The sequence below is a fragment of the Pyxicephalus adspersus genome, chromosome 4 (assembly GCF_032062135.1).
Source record: "Pyxicephalus adspersus chromosome 4, UCB_Pads_2.0, whole genome shotgun sequence".
Taxonomy (NCBI): domain Eukaryota; kingdom Metazoa; phylum Chordata; class Amphibia; order Anura; family Pyxicephalidae; genus Pyxicephalus; species Pyxicephalus adspersus.
Genome location: NC_092861.1, coordinates 14,340,250 through 14,361,164, shown reverse-complemented (window position 1 = coordinate 14,361,164; position 20,915 = coordinate 14,340,250). Strand labels below are relative to the sequence as shown.

The 20,915-nt window shown below is 39.8% G+C and overlaps 1 protein-coding gene across 7 annotated transcripts in view; it reads right to left on the bottom strand.

The window, feature by feature from the left end:
* Positions 1 to 78: 78 nt before the first annotated feature.
* ITSN2 (intersectin 2) overlaps positions 79 to 20,915 on the bottom strand; it is a 111,120-nt gene continuing 90,283 nt past the window's right edge. For 6 of the 7 annotated variants that reach the window (XM_072407450.1, XM_072407456.1, XM_072407448.1 and 3 more), the window contains 11 exons: positions 14,200 to 14,321; positions 13,400 to 13,506; positions 11,853 to 12,036; positions 11,501 to 11,599; positions 11,243 to 11,410; positions 9,958 to 10,170; positions 9,449 to 9,570; positions 9,262 to 9,344; positions 8,728 to 8,811; positions 7,981 to 8,154; positions 79 to 6,346 (listed from right to left, as the gene is read on the bottom strand). In XM_072407450.1, the coding sequence (XP_072263551.1) occupies positions 6,207 to 6,346; positions 7,981 to 8,154; positions 8,728 to 8,811; positions 9,262 to 9,344; positions 9,449 to 9,570; positions 9,958 to 10,170; positions 11,243 to 11,410; positions 11,501 to 11,599; positions 11,853 to 12,036; positions 13,400 to 13,506; positions 14,200 to 14,321 (1,496 nt within the window). In that variant the 3' untranslated portion in view covers positions 79 to 6,206. The remainder of the gene's footprint in view (positions 6,347 to 7,980; positions 8,155 to 8,727; positions 8,812 to 9,261; positions 9,345 to 9,448; positions 9,571 to 9,957; positions 10,171 to 11,242; positions 11,411 to 11,500; positions 11,600 to 11,852; positions 12,037 to 13,399; positions 13,507 to 14,199; positions 14,322 to 20,915) is intronic. The other variant, XM_072407452.1, reaches the window with a different exon arrangement.

The window sequence follows — 20,915 nt, the reverse complement described above, 5'->3', positions numbered from 1 at the left end:
TTTTTTTTTAGATATTATATATTATCTCACAGCAGACTGATTAATATTCCTATTATAGCCACAGACCGATTCAGGATGCAGGATTTCGTTTCTTTTTATATACATTTCAGCAGGGACATAGTGACATGCAGGTCAGACAAGATCAGCCACAAAATACAAATTATACACAAGTTTTTATATACAAGATCTGCAGAACTTTGCAAGTCACAGCATTGAAAATAAAACTTTTCCTCGATTGCAGCGTTGATTATCCAAATGATTTTGCCTGAGCCTAAAACGTCAAAACATTCAGCATTAAAAATATAATAGGATAAGATTCTGTAGCCAGTGTTAATTCAGGTCAAATAAAACATTAGCAATACTGCATACCATCTATCTCCATAGAACCCTGTATGTCAGTTAAGGCATCAAATATTAGGCAATATGCTAGTTTATAAACACAGTGCAATACAATATATATGTACATGAGATCCTCTTCTGCATTATATCACTTCAAATCAAGTTTCCTCCATAAAGTGTTAATACGTCAAAGTTATAGGGAAAGTGCTGTTTTAAAATATCAGAAATGCATTGAAATATACATAGAGGTGCAATAAACAACAAATTATTAGGAGAATTAAAAGAATGATAATAGAAAACATTTCTTTAGATCTTTCATGAACATGCCTGTGGGAGTTCTACTATTGGCACCTACGATGACATGTTTATGTAACTTCCCTGTGCAGTATGTTAATTGCCAATTAAAGCTTACATTTATTCCCCTGTCTCATCCTAACATAGAAATGAAATTATTAAATAAAACCCTTCAATTCTTTATTACATACCATACATTAGGCTGATGTTGGAGTTATCAGTGGGTCTTTGTGCTTCTTTATGCAATGCTGGCAGAGAGCCGTACATAGCTTCCTGATAACAATATTGATGATGATAATATTCATAGTCACCCACATGTGAACCTCTATGATTGGAAGAACTTAAATCCAGTGAATAAACGAAAAAAACTGGAGATGGCCATGATGGGGCGAAAAGGGCAAGAAAATGCTGTATGTGCTCAAGCCAAGAAATTAGGCTGGCTCTAGGAGCTGCTGCAGCAGAGAAGGACAAACTGATCTACTTCTCATTATTTTAAGTGGAATCTGTGGTAAAAAAATGATCATCTGTGAGCTCTTCTTCAGAAATGGTAGCAAGCATGATAAAGCCGGTGGTCAGGGTAACAAGAAGTGGCTGCAGCTCCTTGGCTAAGTTAACAATGACAAGGTATCATTAGTTTGGCCACAGATATCTGTTCACACAGTGTATATTTTTAAAGTTTTAACCCATTTTTGGCTTTCCTACTAAAAGCATAAAGCAATGCAAAGCAAAGCCATAGTCTATCATTTCCTTCTGCCCACTTAAACATTAACGTGTATGTAAGGATATAGATTTTGGCTAAATGTTAAAAGCAGATAAGGGGGAAATTATACAATAGGTAAGAATTCATTACAGGGATTATCTGCTTACATTTTAGCTCTCAAACCCTCTGGTATCTGGGTACAAAAACAACAAGAAATCTGCCCGGCAGAGTTACTAAAAAAAAAAAAAAGTAACAAAGAGACCCATTCCATAATTTCTCCAAATACTACTATAAAGATTTTGCTTTACATACACTAGCAATATCTTAGAGGTTTTAACATACAGCAGATTCATTGAGCACATACTGCAGTTTTAACCCTCATGGTTTCCCTATTTCACACTGGCAGTGGTAAATCTCTACAGTGGGAAAAACAGGGGGTTCCTACAATCCACCTTTTATCCAAATCTGAAAAAAAATAATTTAACTTTACAGACACTTGGAAGGGAGGCAGATTAATGTTTTACAAAATACCCAGTGGTAAAAAAAAAAAAAGTTATCAAAAATGAAAAAAAAAAAAAAAACAATAAAACTGAATGCAGTAAGGCAGTGGCTTACTGCCTTTATTCTTCATCCTTAATTTTTGTCATGGACTATATACTGAAGATCTATTAGTAGGACTTCATACACATGCTAGATATAAAGGTTGCCTAAGAAGAATGTCCGATCATCTAGGGTGAAAATCCAGTGTGGACTGGTGGTCCCCCATTGACTGTGGATGTCATTTCCACGGAGGACGACGCAGTGGGGTGTCTCCTGCTTGTCCTTTCCCCTCACTTTCCCATTTAACAGAGCCGTGTGTACTGCTCGTGCAATATCCTGTCACTGGAAAAAAACACAAAACTTTGTTTCCAGCAACAAAAAATTGACATGCATACATACATGGACAGCTCCCTAAAGGAGGAGGCTCCAGACTTCATAATTCTAGGCGTGTAACAAAGCCAGCTTTTTCCATAGATACGGGAAGGACCAAGCAGGCCCTCACACTACAAGCAGTTTGCAGACAATTACAGGAAGTTAGATACAAGACTGGTCACCCTGCACATAAAGAGTGAGCAGCACTGACCAGTCCTTATTACAGGAAACTCCAGCACAAAATTTAGGTACAGAAGTAATGTAATCCCAGATTACTGTACAGATCTAGAGGGGTTTAAAATAAAAGTCTTATTGGAGAGCATCGAGAAGAATGAGGGTGACCCTATTATACTCAGACCTAGAATTATTTAATACATTTGGATCTGCATGTGCACAAATACTGTAATTAAAATATAAAATGTTTCTAAGAAGTAATCAGAATTAGAACAAAGACATTGTAGTGTTTATTACAAGAAATAACTATTTTGCTGAATTGGCCCCTAGGGCAGCAAATGAGATTCCACCGAGATTGGATTTTCAGACTCTTTGACAAATTAACCGCCCTCCAGATATCATGGGCAGTGTTTATCCACTGGGTGGTAAGTAATTGTAGGCGGATTTTGACCCCTGTATTGTGACCCAACTCTTTAACCACCCAAAAACAGCTGGGTAGTGAGCCCCGCTAAAAGGGTCTGGGGGGGGGGACCCCCTAATGGGCTTCATCAAGATGATCTTCCCTCACTTAGGGGCCCATTCACACTTCTCCAGTCCTGTGCATGGTGTTGACATGTGTTGCATTAATGCAGCAATGCGCTCCCAATACACATGAATGGGTTAAACACAGAAATGCAGCTCACTACTGCTGTAGATTAGTTACTGGAATCCAAGCAGGCACAAAATAAAAACATTTGGTTTAAGAATAACAGGAGAAATGTTAATCTGGGATTATAAAGTTCAAGTATTGAATAATATACCCTTGGGGTAAGCTTAGTGGAATTTATGACTTCCCAGCTGTTATGGCATGCTGTGACCGGTAGTACATCTACAGGTGAGCCCTGTAGGTAACTCTAGAACAGAGTTAACCCAGGGACCAGAAGTTACTTTCTGATGCATTTTTGTTTATGGTGTGTTTATATAGGGGCAAGCTAAGATCGAGAATAAGAGATCCCACACATCCTTGCCAGACTCAGTCACTCGCACCATAGTGCTGGTTCCTAAAAAGGCGTTCCTTTTGGGAGAGAGCAGCGGGGTGCTTCCTGCATGTCCTCTCCTCTTTATTGAGCAGAACAGTGCAGTCTATACATTGCTCATTGATTCTGCTGTCACTGGAAGTGAACACCAATGATTATTTTCAGGAAGAATTATTAATAATGCACATGCATTGGTCTTTAGAAGAGACAGCTGGATGGACCCTGGGGATTCTGCTTGGGATAAATCCCTACTGCAGTCCTTAAAAAAAGTAGGCAGCCGAAAAGTAAAGCAGACTGCCACCTGAAATATCTGTTTTAGGCAAAGTTGTCTCTTAATTTTTACATCCCAGGTTTGGTGTTACTATTGTCACACAATATAAAATCTGATTTACTTGTGAATTAAAGAAGTCACATTTTTCAGGTTTAGAGTTTGTATGAACAAAATGACAGGTACTCATAGAAATGTAGGCTTATTTGTGTAAGAAAACATTCCTAGGGGTAAAATCTGTACAGCCCAGAGCAGAAGCTGCAGCCCATATCTCCCGATGTGCAGCAGGAGTGGTCATGTGACCCGTGTGTCAGGAAAAAGCATCATTCGGATGCCCAATCTATGCTCTCAATCCCCTATTCAGGCCACATTTTCAACACTAAACAGCTAGCAAAAGGTAAATAAAAGCTAATTTACAGCAATCTTTTCTTTCATGGAGTCGGAAAGAATTAGAAACGTATTTAATGGAGGAGATCCCTCTTTGTTTTTTGTCATAATGAAGTAGGACAGAGGAAGCATGTAAAAACAGAATGGAGCACAGCCTGGCTGCTTATTGGCTCTGATTTCCATCCTGGCACTATCTCTGAACCCTGTCCCTTTTTGTTTCCAGTATCGGAGGGAATATATTGCAAGCCAGTCACAGCTCCTAGCACCACTGTAGCCTCACAGTGCAGAATTATGGGAGAAGATGCTACAGGTCCCTTAAAACCCTGAAAGAGAACCGATTAATCTGGATTACTATGTTTTATATATAACTAACCATAATTGGAGACGTTACATGGCTTTCAATGCTGTCCATAAACAATTGTAATATGCTTAAACACAAAAGCAATTTTCTGATTGGTTGATTTTTTTTATCCTGCAGTTTTATTAAATGCCCCATTCAGCTAAACATGGACATGACTAATGAAAAGCTTGGCATTGCTGCTAGAAGTAATGCCAATAGAAGGATCAAACCATACAATAAGAAAGTCTATAGCCTTTCTCTGAAGTGCACCTGTCATGAGGGAAACAAAGGGGCAGCCATTTCTATCCTCACTATTCAGGACTTTTTCTTCCATGACAGAGCTGTACTCCAGGAAGTCATTAGATACTTTAATAAATTCTATTATATCTTTCTTAAGAAATTATTAAATGTATTTTTCAGAGCAAGTATGTATACCTGAAAATGTATTTATTAGTTTCATATGAGTCCCTGCACAGCAGGATTGGTTAGATGGAGGGTCATTTCGTGAACCACTAACATTCTTCTACCTGTTAGCGGTGTGATGACCTCATCACTATGCTGCCATTCTTCCATTGTTCAATGAGCAGGCAAAGATTGATGACAAACTATTTTGCTTGCTGCTAAGAAATATAAGGGCGCCGACTAGGTCGTACTGTCTGGATCACAAGAAGGACCAAACAGAAACCAATCTCTTGTCAGGTGATACCGCTCACATATATATGTAATTCCAGCAGCTGCCTGCCTGGAGCACAGCATAAAGAACATCCTCTGGTATTCCCAGGTTAAAATAATCTTCTTCATAAATATAAAACTCTGCATACCAGTGTGTCTGTGCCTTCAAATATAAATATATACATGACTATAAATATATTCTTCTATTTCCTTGTCGCTTTTATACTCTTCGAGGATCCTAGAAAATTAAAATAAATCTGAATAAATCCTTTTTTTTTTTTAAACAACACACATTCTGCATCCGCAAGTTACAGTGTTTCCATGTAAAGTTCATATAATGAATCTTAAATCTGTGTCGCTTAATACAAAAAAAACCTCAGCGGTTCCAATGATATTCAAGTGCGGTTCATACATTTCCCATGGGGAACCTTTAAGGCAAACTGCAGCCAAACCTGTTGCAATCAGTGACACTTAATAATTGTCGTCATCCCAATGGAGCTGGCTGCCCCGAATGATAAATCCCAATGATTACCCTGAACCCAAATACAGGCCCAGAGGTCTTAGGTTCGGAGCACCACCCCCAGAATTCTCAGAAAGGGTAACACAATCCAGCATTATGTAACAAGAGGCTGCAGTCCTGCTCAAACCCCCCTGAACCTGGTAGCAGAATATTAAATAAAACTCATTTGAAAGGTAGATTGAGAGGGCTTTCTAAAATCAGCACATTTGCAATGTTTCCTGGATAGATTTTGTTGTTCACTGAATTTTGCCCGAAGTTGCTGAGTGAAAGGTTTTTAAAGTCCTAAAACATCATGGCACCTGGTATAAAAGATGAGCCATTTGTATATTCACAGGTCCCAGTCCTGAATTCTTTACCTGGCACCAAAGCAATTTAGAGGAACCCTTACAACTGTTGCAAACACAAGCTGTGCAGTCTTGCAGGATGAAAGGCACTGGGGCATGTAACTTGGGTTTGCATAGGTAGGTGGCAGGGGACCATGCGGGCAGGACAAGGTCTGAGAACATGGACAGTGAAAATTGTGGACCGTCGGTCCTAGTGCATGTGAAAAGAACCCAGCTGTAGCAGTGAAGTGTTTTCATCCCTTAGAACAGCTGAAGGTCGAACCTCACACACACGTCCCCTGTTGGCACTTCATGGAGCAGTAAACGTTTAGTGGTCGGGCCTTTACTTTCTTGCTCAGTTCGGATCTTGGCTACCGGGACTTCGGTGCGGCCCAAAAAGTCTGAGGGAGAATCAAAGAGAAAAGAAAATTAGATTTTACCATTTCTTTATTTAGTTACAAAATACTGACTTCATCTTCATTCCTGCTTGCAAGACTTCTCTCCTGCTGCCCCTATCCTTTGGTATCTACATTGTGCTCTCCATTATTATTAGCACTAACATATTACGCAGCGCTGTACAAAGTCCCTACCTCAGTCATATGTCTTTATTACAGTCTAAGGTAAGTTTTGTGGGGAAGCCCATTAACCTAACTGCATGCATCACTATTTCAGCATTTAAATAGCAGTTAGGAACAGAAATTTTATGACATTTCAGTGTTTACTTTAAAGCCCAAATCCAGACTCGAAATGTATGTTTTAAGGTAATATTACAGTGGGAAGAGAACAATTATTTTTTAGGCTGCCTGTGATCTCAGTACAAGAAATGGGAAGAATGATTGTCACAAGTATACAGCATTGCCAGAAGTTTAAACCCTTTCTTACCTCTGACTGCAGCAAGTAGGCATACAGACAACAAAATATAGCTAATAAAAAGTTATATGTCCTCACCCACTCTATCCAAAATGGCTGGAGTTGGGCTTCAGAGACTATTTTGATGTTACATTTACACTTTAACAAACTAGTGATTTTGTGGTGGTTTAATTGCATGTAGGTATTTGTAGATAAGTTAACAGAGGGATTTCTATTCTATTTCTAATAATGTGATCTATTCTGCTTAAAGAGTATCCAAACCCAAAAAATGTTACAGCTTATAAATCTTCAACACTATAAACCCCATAGGCCCTTAGCCTATCCTGAATACAGACCTGGTTGTAGCTTCCATCCCAATGCTTTCTAGAAGTCTGCTTTTTGAATATTTAAAGGGGACCTTTTCCTAAAGGAAATGTGGGGCTGCCATAACAGCCTTTTCACTCTGCAAATGCCAATTATCTGGTTGCTGAATCAACATCTTTGGCATTTTTGTTTTCCTGATCCAGAACAAATACACAGACAGGGAATGCTGACTTTCCTGTTCTGCTATTGTTTTAGAAAGTATTGCAGCTAAAGAGTGATAACAGTCAGGAAACTAACATTTCAATACAGCACTATTAAAGTAGAATTCCAGAAAGCACTGTTTACAGGCCTGACTCCACTGTGTGGTCACAGTGTCTTCCCATTAGCCAGTAGTCAGAGGTGTATACATACAGCAAATATTCTGCAGCATACATAGGAAGCAAACAATTCCAAGACATGTAGGATTGCTAATTTTACATGGGCTTTAATTATCATCCCCCCAGGAGGCAGCTGTCACTCATAAGCGAACAGTAATGTTGCTTGTCAGGTCTGCCAGGAGAGCTCATTTGTATTTTCAGGGCTTGATATCTGACCTGGTGCAAAAAGGAAAAAAAAATACTAAAATATACTTACTGCACTTATTTACAACTTGGTCATACAAATGTAATTTTTACCATCAGATTTTTAACTACTGCAGACTAGATTTAAAGGAAGTGCCACACGATGCTCTACGGATGGAACTAACCAGCACACCAAATTCCTGTGCAAACATGGACCTACATTCTGAGGAAAGACGTTTGACAAAACCTACTAGTATTTGTCCCACATTAGCCCCCCTGTAGTGCCAGCGCAGCACACTCACCGTCAGGAGAGAACAGGTCTCGATCAAACACTGTGATACACAGCACATCCTGGTACAGATCCTTCAGGAAAAATTGGCAGTTAAAGTTCCACTTTGGGCTTAGGGTGTCAGTCATTGCCCGGCTGGTGTAGCTCTGGGAGCCCATGCTGACCTCACAGTATGGGTTACTTTTCCCTGCAAAACAAACACATTTCAAATAAAAAAATAAAAGCATTTCCTTCATAGGAACACTCAGACTAAAGAAGGGGAAGGGTACACTAGGAGCCAGCCAGGTAGAAAGAGTAGAGTGCAGGTTATCAGGATGTCTCTGCTCTTCCATTGTCCAGTCACCAGGCGGTTGGTGTGGAGGACTCCATAATATTTCTCAACTCAAACACAGAAAGTGGTCTTACTCTGGCTGTGCTGTCTGGCAGATGTGTATGAATACCAGCTGGACAGAGTTAAACATTTTTGACAAATAGAAAAACTCACATATATGTCAATAATCTGTTCAAATGTTTGCCTGGACTTCAGCTTTATCTGGTTTCATACATCATCCCTGGATTTCTTAGATGAGCATTGCCCATATCTCAATGATTTTGCAGGGATATGAATGTCCTTTCTGTGTTGTAATAGCTGGGATATTACACTTCTTACTGATTTTACCATACAATATTTCAGTGCTTTCTGATCTGAGACAATGGGGCCAAAATCTTTTCTAACATCTGCTAATCCACATGACTCTGACATGACGGACAATACTCTTACCGTTTGGTTTACAGGCCTTTAGTTCAGATGCCTCAATGACTTGCACCATTAAACGTCCAATTCCGGAAGATTTCTGTGACCTCGCTAATCAGGAAACAGAATAAAAAACAAACTATAATCTCTTAAAGAATACAGTAAAACTGGCCTTTTAGGGACATGTCTGCATTAAGGGTATTAGACTTTTAGTTCCTCTAAAGGACAGTTATTAACATGACTATAAATATGCTGAGTAATTGTCAGAGATATTTTAATACAAAACATTTTTGGAATGGCAAAGGACACAACACAAATTTATAATGCACAAACAATATAAGATGATCACATTAGTAGGATCAGACCAATAAGTTCTGGGTGGATGCCGGCGGCTCCATCATATTTTGGCATCTGATCTCTTGGAAACTGCAGCAGTGAGACCCCGGGACCAGTAGCTCCTGTTCTTGCCATCATATAGCTATGATATTGTGCCTCACATGTGCTATATGTTCTGTAGAAAAAACTGGGGACTTATCGTTCCCTATAAGTATGTCTCTGTACCTTGATATGCTCTTTCCCTTTTCTTTTTCTCTGTGTCAATGAAATTCTCAGAGGCAGCTTTGATTTTCTGAACCCAGGCAGTCCTAATAAATATAAATTTAGTTAGTCAGTTGTTCAGCCAGTAGGAAAAATATAAAAGAAAATATAGGCTACAGTTATATAATGATGAATGCATCCAGAACCCAACCTTTCATTGATGTTGTCTGTTCGGAGGGTGTACACCCGGTCTATGTGCGATATGTGAAAGACAGGCTCATCACTGGATGGGTCACTTGGCAGTTTCACCAGAACTTCATTTAGGAAAATTGGCTTTATAGAGAGAGACAATGGCAGAGTCAGTGACAATGCTAAAAGTGGGCTACAAACTGAATCCTACTAGGTCTGAACGCAATTTCTGGCCTAAATAGTGGTACAGCCACAGAACATTTATAAGAAATCACTCTGGCAGACCAAAGTCATAATCGCAGAGCTCTCTGCTGTGATGAAAGAACTTCATGGGGCATTTCAGAGCCCTGGGAAAGATCAATATTTTATTTAATAATCCAAAAAACAAAATCCAACATCTTACACAGAAAGAAAAAAAAATCTATGTAGTTTAGTAAAGATATGTGACTCGGACATACACGCATTTTCTGCTGCAGTCAGCTATACAATGTTAGTACATATAAGGACAGGAAAACTTTCTCTCTCACTTACCATCTTGTACATCTTGTACTGTGCATTGCTTTTAGGGCTGAATAACTTGTCGGATCCTGAGGACACAAACTGTTTGACCATGTAGGTGAGGAGGAGAAAGTCATTGAAAAGGAACCCGTACAGCTCTTTATTGCTCTTCGTCTTGTAAACTTTGCCGCTGTGTAAGATCTTCCGTGGCCCCAGGCAGTTGGTCAGGGAGTTAAAAATGATCTGCTGAAAACCGGACAGAAAGCACAGTGTGACTGGACATGACAACAAAGCATACAAAGTGAAGTTATTATCGCCAGCCATATTTTCTGGAAGGACTGAATCTGTTGGCATTGGTTTGGGGTTTTGTCCCTTTTAACGGGAGATGCCCCAGCTGATTTAACACTAGCTTGCCTATCCTTGGGTGCTTACCTTCCAAATGAGAGATCTTAATTATTCAGGGGGTAAATTATTACCTCCAGGGTAAGCTAGGGTTGGGTGTTTGCCAGTAGCGTCACCTCACCGTTTAACCTTCCTAATGGTACATTTTTGTCTGAATTTATATGTCTAAAAGCAGTACATTGTTTTTCATGAAAATTTATTTTACAGTATAATATGTTAGTATGAGTAAAATAAAGTTTGAAACACAAAATCTTGTAAAAATAAAATAAAAAAAATAATATATATATTTTTTTATTTATTTAATTTAAAAAAAATAAATATTATACTTCTACTATTATATTATACTGTAAAATAAATGTTCATGAAAACAATGTACTGCTTTTACACATATAAATCCAATGTACTGCATTCAATACAGTTATTTTGTATTGAATGCAATACAAATGGATTTACAATTTTCCACCCTGCTGGCAATGTACACATGCACCGACGTCACCGGGAATTCCCCGGTAACTCATCCTGTGCAGAAGACACCAGAGGAAGAAGAAAAAAGACGGGGATGGCGCCAATAGACAACACGGGATGCCGGCAGATCAGGTAAGGCTGTATTTACTAACCTTCCCTTAGGTTTACCTACCCCGAGTGTGACTCAGGGTTACCGCTTTCAGCATCTTTTTTCTACCCTGTGTCACAGTCAGGATTACCGCTAGGAAGGTTAAAGGCAGGGCGTTGCAGAGCTGCTTAAACTGCCTGCCAGCCATCCTGTGATTAGGCACAAATTGTCACCAGGCAGGAGAGACGAGGAAATCATTCTAATGGGGACACAGACAGCAATCAACACAAAAGTGAAGTTTTATTTCAGTCTAGCTAAGGCCAGACATGACCGCAGATGTTTGCCATATAGATATGTGCTCACCTCAGTTATTCCTTCACACTGAACATGGGTCTGTATCCACTCCAGCTTGTCAGAGTTCTCTTTCTCCCTCACTCCCTCATTCACCTGAGAACACAGCTCCTCCGCTCGCTCCAAGGCAAACTTTAGATTGGCATGATCTGGGTGAGACTCCGGAGTGTTCTCCAAGATCTGCCATAAACACAGAGATCACCAAAACTGTGAGACCACCTAAACCATCCTGGAACAAGACAAGGTTTGTAGATCCAGATAACTACTCACATTTTTTATGATAAGTGGATATCGCGTTATCCTCTGCATAGGTTTCAGCAGGAAGCTGGATAAAGGCATTCCTTTACAGCGAGGGTCAGTGGCCAGTCTCTGCAGAGCACAGAAACAATTATATCAAACAAAATACTTACATGGAAAAGATCATTGTGTATCAGAGCTGAACAGAGTTAGTTGGCAAAGTCAGTTTTAGGAATTTACACTAGTTGCTGTAAAAGAAGCTATCGATCGCCTTGCGCCGCCCCCCCCCCCCCCCCTCATGATTACAAATGTAACTTTTCCTGTAGTATGATTTGCATGGCCACAATAAATCTGATTTTTTTTTTTTATTCCACCGAGGACTAACCTTTAGGAAATCTTTAAATTCTACTTCATCATCAGTTTTGGATTGTAGGAGTGTGGCTCCATTCAGCTGGCAGCTGCAGAATCGGATATAGGCCTGCATGTGTGACAGCTCTGTTGCTAAAATGTCCCCAATCATCTGGACCGGCATCTTTTCACCCCCGGTCTTCTTACGAACCCGCAGTGCCCTGTAAATAGGATCAGATGGACAGGTATAAGTCGAGACAGACAAGTCCAGACAAAACTTGTTTCCTAGTTATAAATAGAGCGAGGAAGGGTTGAAACATGTCATGTTTTTACTGCCATCTGGAGCCCTGTTACTTCTATTTCTTTATAATATGTCCTCCTGACATTTTGCCAGACAGGAAGTAAAGCAAACATTATCTAAACTAGAAAATGTTTTAGACCGGCATACATTTTTAGGGTTGAAACACTTTTGCAATTCAGTTGCAGTAATACTTTCATTACCACAACACACATTAGTCATGGTGCCAATCATTTTGAATATTGCAATTGTAATTATTGACAGATTGGTATTTCTGTTTAAATAGAAATCAAATATAAGCTATGGAAATTTCATTTCATATGGCACCCCTACACTCCGACATGCATTGATTGCAGCGCACCATAGTACCCAATAACATATACAGACATTTTTGTTCTGATAACTTGTATGGCATTTTCCCTACAATTTATTTAGGCTGAGTGGGAAGAAGCTGTAGGCAGGTGGTGGCCCCTGTAGTGTGACCCAACCTAGCTGTTTTTGGGTGGTTACTAAAAAGTGCTGGAAGGTACACCCAGCTAAAAGGAGAACACGGCTGTAGGCAAGTATGCATGGACATTTTTTTTGTATTGTTGACCTGTAAACTGGTCACCTTACTTTTACTAGGTACCTAGATGATACCATTGTTATTTAGCCTTTATTTCTGCAAATTGTCATCAGAGGTTATCAGCTGCCAGCAGAGCTGTACTGGGCTTCTATGTGTTCCTGCACATTTAGGCTACGTACACACGTCCAACGGTTCTTGTCCGATAATCATCTCGGGGTCGATATCGGGCAAGAATCTGATGTGTGTACAGCGCCAGTCGTCCATCATCCGAACGACCATCCTGGCAGGTCCACGGACGATGGACGACTAACCATCCTGATGCAAGGGAAGGGAGAGAGCGCGCAGCAGGGCGTCGCTCCGTCGCTCATCCCTCCCCTCTGCATAAAGCAGAATGGTGTTGTATGTACAGCACTCATTCATGCATCGTGCAATAATAGTAGTTGGAAAGGATCGTGAGAGATCCTTTCCAACGACTAATATTGCACGTGTGTATGCAGCTTTACACTTAAATAGGCCATGGAAGCTCTGTTGAGTGACTGAAATTTTTACTTTGCATATTAATAATCTGTGAAAACATTTACACGTTAATGTTATTGGTTAAACAATACAACACAATACTCTGGTAATGTCAGTTCTTTATATCTTCCTAGTGGTACAACTGCATTGGGCAGGTTTTACATAAAATTTGAGTTCTGTCAGTGTTTGATAAAATCCCACTAACTTCAGCAGTTTTGTGTTGGACATTATCAGCTCTTTCCAGTTGACAAATATTAAGCCCAGTTCAGCTTCACCGAGATGGCCTGACTCTGCCATTGGTTTCTGGAACACCTAGAAAACAAACAATATTGTATGAGCTTTAGGTGGGTAATACCGTCTTTCTATACACATGAGGCGCCCTCTTGTTATATGATGATAGGATACCATATATGATTTCAATGTATTCTTTATTGCACCTGTCCCAGGGTCAGGGCTCCTGCAGATCACTATACAATATAAAGGTGCCCTCTGCTTCATTATAAAACAGACATTTGTTAATTTCCTAATTAGCCACTAAGTGGTCTCACTTTCACCCTAAATTCTTGTTTCTGAATTGTAATTATTGACTCCCCCCTCACATTGTAATTTAAAAATCAGCCGGACAGCTGGCATATTATCCTCCCCCCCAAGAGGTCTTTCTTACAATACGTATAGACATTCTGCAGGTTTTGCAAACATTCTTGAGTTAAGCCTTAAGTCTTTCATAGAAATGCCTGGCTCACCAGTCAGACCTAGGGTCAAAATGAGAATTTATTCTCAATTGGTGGTCACCAGAGAGGTCATAAGGTAAAGTCACCCTAAATACATTCAGGTGCATCCTGCTGCTAATAAAACTAAGAAACAATACAAATGTATATGGTGGCAGGAATGACCAAGACCATTAAGGGGTTGGACATGTTGGAAGGAACTAGAAGGCAGAATTTCTATGCTTCCTTGGGGGATGTTCCCAGATGTTGGGGTTGTTTGTTGAACCTCCGAACTCACCTCAATCACAAGCTGGAGGTCATCCATATATCTCTCTTCAGTCTGGATCAACTCGTGGATGTAGCCTTGCCTCTTCCTTTCCATGGGCTGCATGGTGTCCAACAACTGGAGGTCAGCGCACCCTACAGAAAAAGAAAAAGCTTTCAGTACAATACATGAACCTGGAGAAATATCATTTTGTTGACCATGAACAAGGGCAGGAGTAATGTTCAGGCTACACATCCAGGCTTTACTGAAAAACCCTGGTTCAGTAGTAAACCAGCTAATGGTAGTTACACTGTGGTAGATAGGAATGATGCACTTTTGGCAAACTACATAGAATTGTGCAAAAAAATGTCAGCCCATCCCTGAAGGAAATCTTATTTGGTCTCTCAATGTGTTGGGGATGGAAAGTGGGTAAAGCTTAGCCCCCAAGGTCCTTAGAAAAGGGAGACTGTGATCAAGGGGCACATAGAAGAGACTTTTCTGGTCATTGAAGATCATATGAGGCAACCAGTGGTGTAATAACATGGGCAGAACTTACTGGTAAAACCCTGAAAATGGATATAAAACATTATTTAAAGTGCCATGTACAGAGTATTTCCTCATCACCATCTCGGATAATAAGATATCAGCACACATTCACTCAGAGATAGCACACGTTAATCATCAGTTTTACATAATGTCAGGCTATCGGGTGCTCCTCTGTACAGAACACAACAGGGTAATTAGTAGGAATATTACAGCCATGAATGTTCCCGGAGTGGCTGGAAGCAATGCCACAAATGACAGGCAGGAATGCTCGTTAGTGGCTGCCTGCTTATTAATGACTTATTTTTAGACTGAAGAGGGACAATTATTCTGTCAGTGCTTTCAGACCTAGAAAACAGCAAATGAGTTGAAAAAATTATTAAGAAAAAAAAAGGAGCTAAATAAGATGTTTAAAGCTGAACTATGAAGAAATGGCAAAACCACCTTGCTTGCTGTGGTGTCAACACACACACATTGCAAAGTGTGCAAAAAATGTTCTACTTACCTTGTTTCTTTCCATGTAATGGGGTCTTTTCCTTCTGTGGTCTGCCAATCACTAGCACTATGAAGTCATTACATACAATGCAGGACTGAGAGTCCTGTACTGAGGGTGAGGATGCCAAAGGCCCATTCACAACATGGAGCACAGGAGGGAAGGGCACCAGCAAGATTAAGGGATAAGTTTAATAAAAGTTTATTTCAGAAGAACCCTAAAAAAAAAAGTATATCCCTGGAGGGAGAATCATTTCAAAGGTGGTTTTGACACTTCCCTGGTGTTCTTCTTTAAGAAATAACCGGAAGTTAGAGGCGACATTACAAAACTCAGGGATTTTGTCTTCTCTTTGTGTCTTGTAAATAAACTAAACATCGCACAATCCCCACCCTTTATTTCTATAGTATTGACAACTCAAAACTTTGGATTTCTAGTTGCTTTCAGTCTCGGTGACATTGGTCGTCAGGGCATGGAAAGGCTGAATCTTTCTTATGGGGGAACAGACAGTTTTAACTTAACACAATCCAAACGAAAAAAAATACAGTAATTAAATATATTTTACTTTAATGAGCACTATTACTGACACTGTCAAGGTCCATTAATTATTATCTGTAATGTTGGCTCCCTTCTCTGGACTCATATGCCAAGTCTTGAGTAACCTCCTCCTCCACCCTGGGAACTCCAATAATGAACACATTCATTCAGCACAATAATTAGTGGTCTGTAAGGGATCACATACAGTACACTTACACCTTTGAAGTTATCTTTCTTTTTTGTTTAAATGGAAGTTTTAATACTTTCTTTATATAAAATCAATACTGCAGAAAGGGCAGAGTGCATCTATGGTACAGAATTGGCAAAGCATTAGGGTTATTGTACAAGTAAAGCAGAAGCTTTGCTTTCAGACTGTCATTCTCTACATACATGTTCTCATGTCCAAGTGCAATTTGTGGTTGAGCTACTGAGCTCTATTACAGCTAAGCTATACATTCAATATTAAGAGATTTGATCACTCAATGAAAAATATTGCTGATTGAGAATTTGATCACGGGCGTATTCAGGAAAATTGACAATATCTGCGGATATCCCACCACCCCCAGCAAGGTATACTCTAATTTTCACTCCCTCAATGCTTCCCTGGTGCAGAATTCCTTAAGTAATCTCTGATTGGTGTCAGAGCTTACCTGGGATGATGTCATCACTTTGTGACCGCGTTTAGGCCTAGTGATTGGCTGATCAGATCCAAGCACCATCACACGAGGGAAAAGGTCACGTGTTCCTTTATTCTGGGAAGTGAGGGCGCCAGTGGAACTGGCCGGCAGATAGGGAGAGCTACTTGTTAGGTATACCTGCCTAAACTGTGGAAAATGTTAAATCAGGGTATTGGCTGAGTAGAAGGACAAAATCCTTGGTAGGTAAAGAAGTAATTAGGCTTCAGTTCTAATTAGCAGATATAATTGCCATCATATAAAGGATGGATAAAGAGACCCATCCAGGGGAGCAGCAGCAGGCAAGTGACCGACGGGCTGCTACAGAGCTGGGTGGCCATGTAGACCAATGACTGCCACTGAGTACTGAAAGCAGAAAAAAATTGGTAGGCAGCATTTTGTGGTGGTGCCATAGCCTTCCCTTAGTCTGCTAGAAAGCAGTTTTACTTGTGTGTGTGTTTCCGATAGACGGTTCCCCTCACTTCCTGCCTGGTAAAACATTGTCAGGAAGTGAGTATAAATCTCTCTAACAGACTCCCAGATAGTAGTTAAACCCTGGCAGGGGGTCAAACCATTTATGTGCTCCTCTCCTAAGGTGGAGATGAGGAGGGTTAAGGTGTGTTTATGGTGGTAATAAATCACAATTTGTGTTTAAAAAACAGTAAAGTGCCTACCCTTATAGTTACATAGACCATTTAGAAGTAAAGACACAAACAATATATTCATAAACAAACACACAATATATATCATAAAGTATATCAACATACAAATAAAAAGGGGCCACTGAACAAACTAGTGGTCAGAAAAAGTGATTAGAGCATTAACATTGCTCAATACAGTAGATAGTAATCAATGATTAAATTGAACCACAATATTTTCTTGGAGTTCATCATAGGCCAATAATAGGCACTAGACATACAAAAACTAGTCAGCTTATAAACTGTTAACCATCCAGAGTATTTAACCATCAAAACATGTTATTTATTATACCCAACGCGTTTCGCCAAGTGTGGCTTCTTCAGGGGTGTTTTTGACAACATGCGTTGGTTGCTTGCGTAAGTTGTATATACCGTGTTTCCCCGATGATAAGGCATCCCCATCAAATAAGCCACCCCCCGATTTTTGCGGAAGCAATTAAAATAAAGCACCCCCCGCAAATAAGACATCCTCGATGCTGGCTGCAGTGCAGAGTGAAACTGAAAGTAACTTCAAAGGACAAACAAGCTGCTGATCCCGGTCCTAACAGAGTCTGTTACCCGGCGAGTCAGTGATCAGAAGGGGACAATGAATGGCACATGAGTGATCAGAAAGGGGACAATCAATGGCACATGAGTGATCAGAAAGGGGACAATCAATGGCACATGAGTGATCAGAAAGGGGACAATCAATGGCACAGAGTGATCAGAAGGGGACAATCAATGGCACATGAGTGATCAGAAGGGGACAATCAATGGCACATGAGTGATCAGAAGGGGACAATCAATGGCACATGAGTGATTTTCAACAATAAATGTGTACTGTAGTCTTCTTCGTGGAAAAATAAGACATCCCCCTGAAAATAAGACCTAGGGCATATTTTGGCATTTCAAAAAATATAAGACAGTGCCTTATTATAGGGGAAACAAGGTAGTTGTGTAGGATGATGTCCTAGGTTTTGTATTTGTATACAACAATTTGCTAACAGTCAAATACAGGTAAGTTCTTCTATACAGTGTAAGCAGTCTTGTGATATGCAAGCTGGAACCCTTATACTCAAATCAGGGATCTGATCCTGCTCAAATCTCTGTCTTTACTTCTAAATGGAGATGAGGTGGGGTCGGTGTTTGTTGCAATCCATAACAATGGAGTCGGCATGTTAAGGAATGCAGAGCTGTGTTGGCGTGTTAAAGAGCAGCCTGTATGTCCAGAACATAGGCAGAAAGTTGTGGTACTTATAGCGTGTTTAAATGGATAAAACATGGCGGATGTATACCAGTCACTCAAAAAGGGTGCCACATGCACATACAAATGAGCACAACTCTATATGGAATAAAACTGGTAAAATGTCCTAACAAAAAAAATGGAATGTATATCACATCCAAAAATTTCTTGGGGCAAATTTGACAAACATAACCCAAGATGTGTTCAGTCTTTTATATAACAAATATGCTAAATATGTTTGCCAGGAATTTACAGGTTAAGAAACATCTCTGTAGTATTATTTCACATGCAGCGCTTTACAAATGATTTTAATTATCATAACAATTAGCATTTCCTGAACAATTACATCACTCCGGTATGTACACGTGCCAAGGTGTGTCCTCAGGAGTCTGCAGAGTGCCAGGCACACGAGGTGAATGAGCTGTTCAAACCAACCGAGCAGATTCCGATGGCACTTTTTTAAAGTATTCAATACATAAGTCTTTGGTGTCACATTGTAATCCTCCAGCTAAGATATTTGCAACATTGATGCCTTATTAATGCAGGGCCTTCCTAGCTTCAGCCACAACACCTCAGATTCACGAAACATTACTATCTTCACTAGGAAAAGGATGAAACAGCTCAGCTCATTTTCACCCACCTTACATTTCTCTTAGGACATTTAACGTCCCATTTTGCATTGACAACTAATTTTAGATAGCATGGTGGCCAATATATTCTTTTCATTATAGGGTTACAATAAGCAGCTAATAAGCATAAGGACTGATAAAACAAATTTGTTAAATCTAAGGTTCAACATTAAAACAGATTTGGGGCCATCCTTTCCAGGCAATGGGTAACTCCCAAATGTTTAGACAATGTAACACATGATGACAGAGGCTCCTTAGGTTACTGGTCAGCATTGGCCAGCAGCATCAAACTGTATAAAATTAGTTAATTTTGAGACCCCTCTAATGTGCATTCGTGCAGTGTAACTGCTACAAAAATTCAATAACTGTTCACATTAAAGTGAAAAGGTCGGTGTTAAAGTTCACCTCAGTGTGATAAGCAGGCATTCCTGAAACTAGTTAATATCCAAGTCTGTGACTCAAATATTTAGAAAGATCTGGAGTAAGAAACAGCCAGGCTACTACCAACTATAGTGGAATATCCATGTCCATCGTGTCAGCAGTAGTAGCCAATAAATGTCTTAGGGTGCAGATTTATGGTAAGCGGTGATCTGAATGACTACGTGTTTCTTAACCAGGGTTCTTCCAGAGGTTGCTGGGGGTTCCTTGAGCAATGAACAACTTGTGTCTCTTGGGTCAGTTTACCGGACATCAATGATCTTTATGGCTATCTGTATGGGTGACATTCTTCCCACTGGCCAGCAATGTAAGAGGCATTTTTCTCACTGACCACCACACTAATGTACTGTGAGCTGTGAATATAATATGTGAATATAATAATTAAATCAGGGGTTCCCTGAAAATCTGAAAGTTATTTCAAGGGTTCCCCATGTTAAAGGGTCAAATCTATAAAATACCATTGTGCAGGTCGGCTGGCACAACTCTTCTGTGCAATGTGCTGGGCAGCAATACCATTGCAATGCATACCAAGCCGAACGGAAATGTGCTGCATGTTCAGAACAATGCCATAGTAGGAACAAACCCTTAACCACTTGGCAATCATCTGATTTCACTTTGCACCAACTAATCTACTGTGAGCAAGGTCCTATGAAAATAAAAGCATGTAGAAAGAAATGTAGTATAAATCAAATGTGCATGGAAATTAAATGCTTCTGAAGCTCCCTTTAGAAATGTAACTGTTTGTTTCTATGCAGTAACGCAATTTCCCTTGCTGTGGCTGCCATTCAGTAATAGGTGTTGAGGCAAAAATGTAAAACGTGTTCCATTGCCTCCATCCCTGTATTTATCACTGATGGCTAGGAAGCCTTGGGCATTAAGAACCAATGAGATATGTGCAAACGTTTCCTCTATTCTTAAGAGAAAGGAGCAAAGACTAGGAAAAATACATTGTTCAAAGCCCCACTTTTTTTACACCCATCTATAGCTATGCAGATTGAAAATGTGTTGTGTAAAAATAGTAGTCTCGATTTTGACCAAGTAACATTGCAATGATAATGGTTAGGCAGCCATCGCCATGTGCTGTTCTGTTATAATGCACTATTTTGTACATTTGTAATAGGGTACAGCATTGCCAATGGGCTGGTAACATCAATAGAACAAAACTTTTTTTTTTGAACCCAGTGCATTTGGAGTGCACAGGTAAATTGATGGCATCACAACAAATGTCACAGTATCAGGCAGCCTTTAGCAAATAGAATTACAATTTATTATTTTTCAGAGAATCCAATTATAAATATTAAAAATAAATTTGAGGCAAGGCCACATACTGAGACTCCAGACACCAATGGAATGCCTTATGTTTCATCACATACCAGCTCATTGTATAGCATTTGTGGGTCAGGCAGTGGCTGCTAATCGTTTGTTGAATGAATACATTTATAAAATGCTTTGCTGCATAAGGTTTGTTACAAGGGTGCTTTAGAATCAGCTACAGAATCAAAGTAGTTTTGTGTTCGT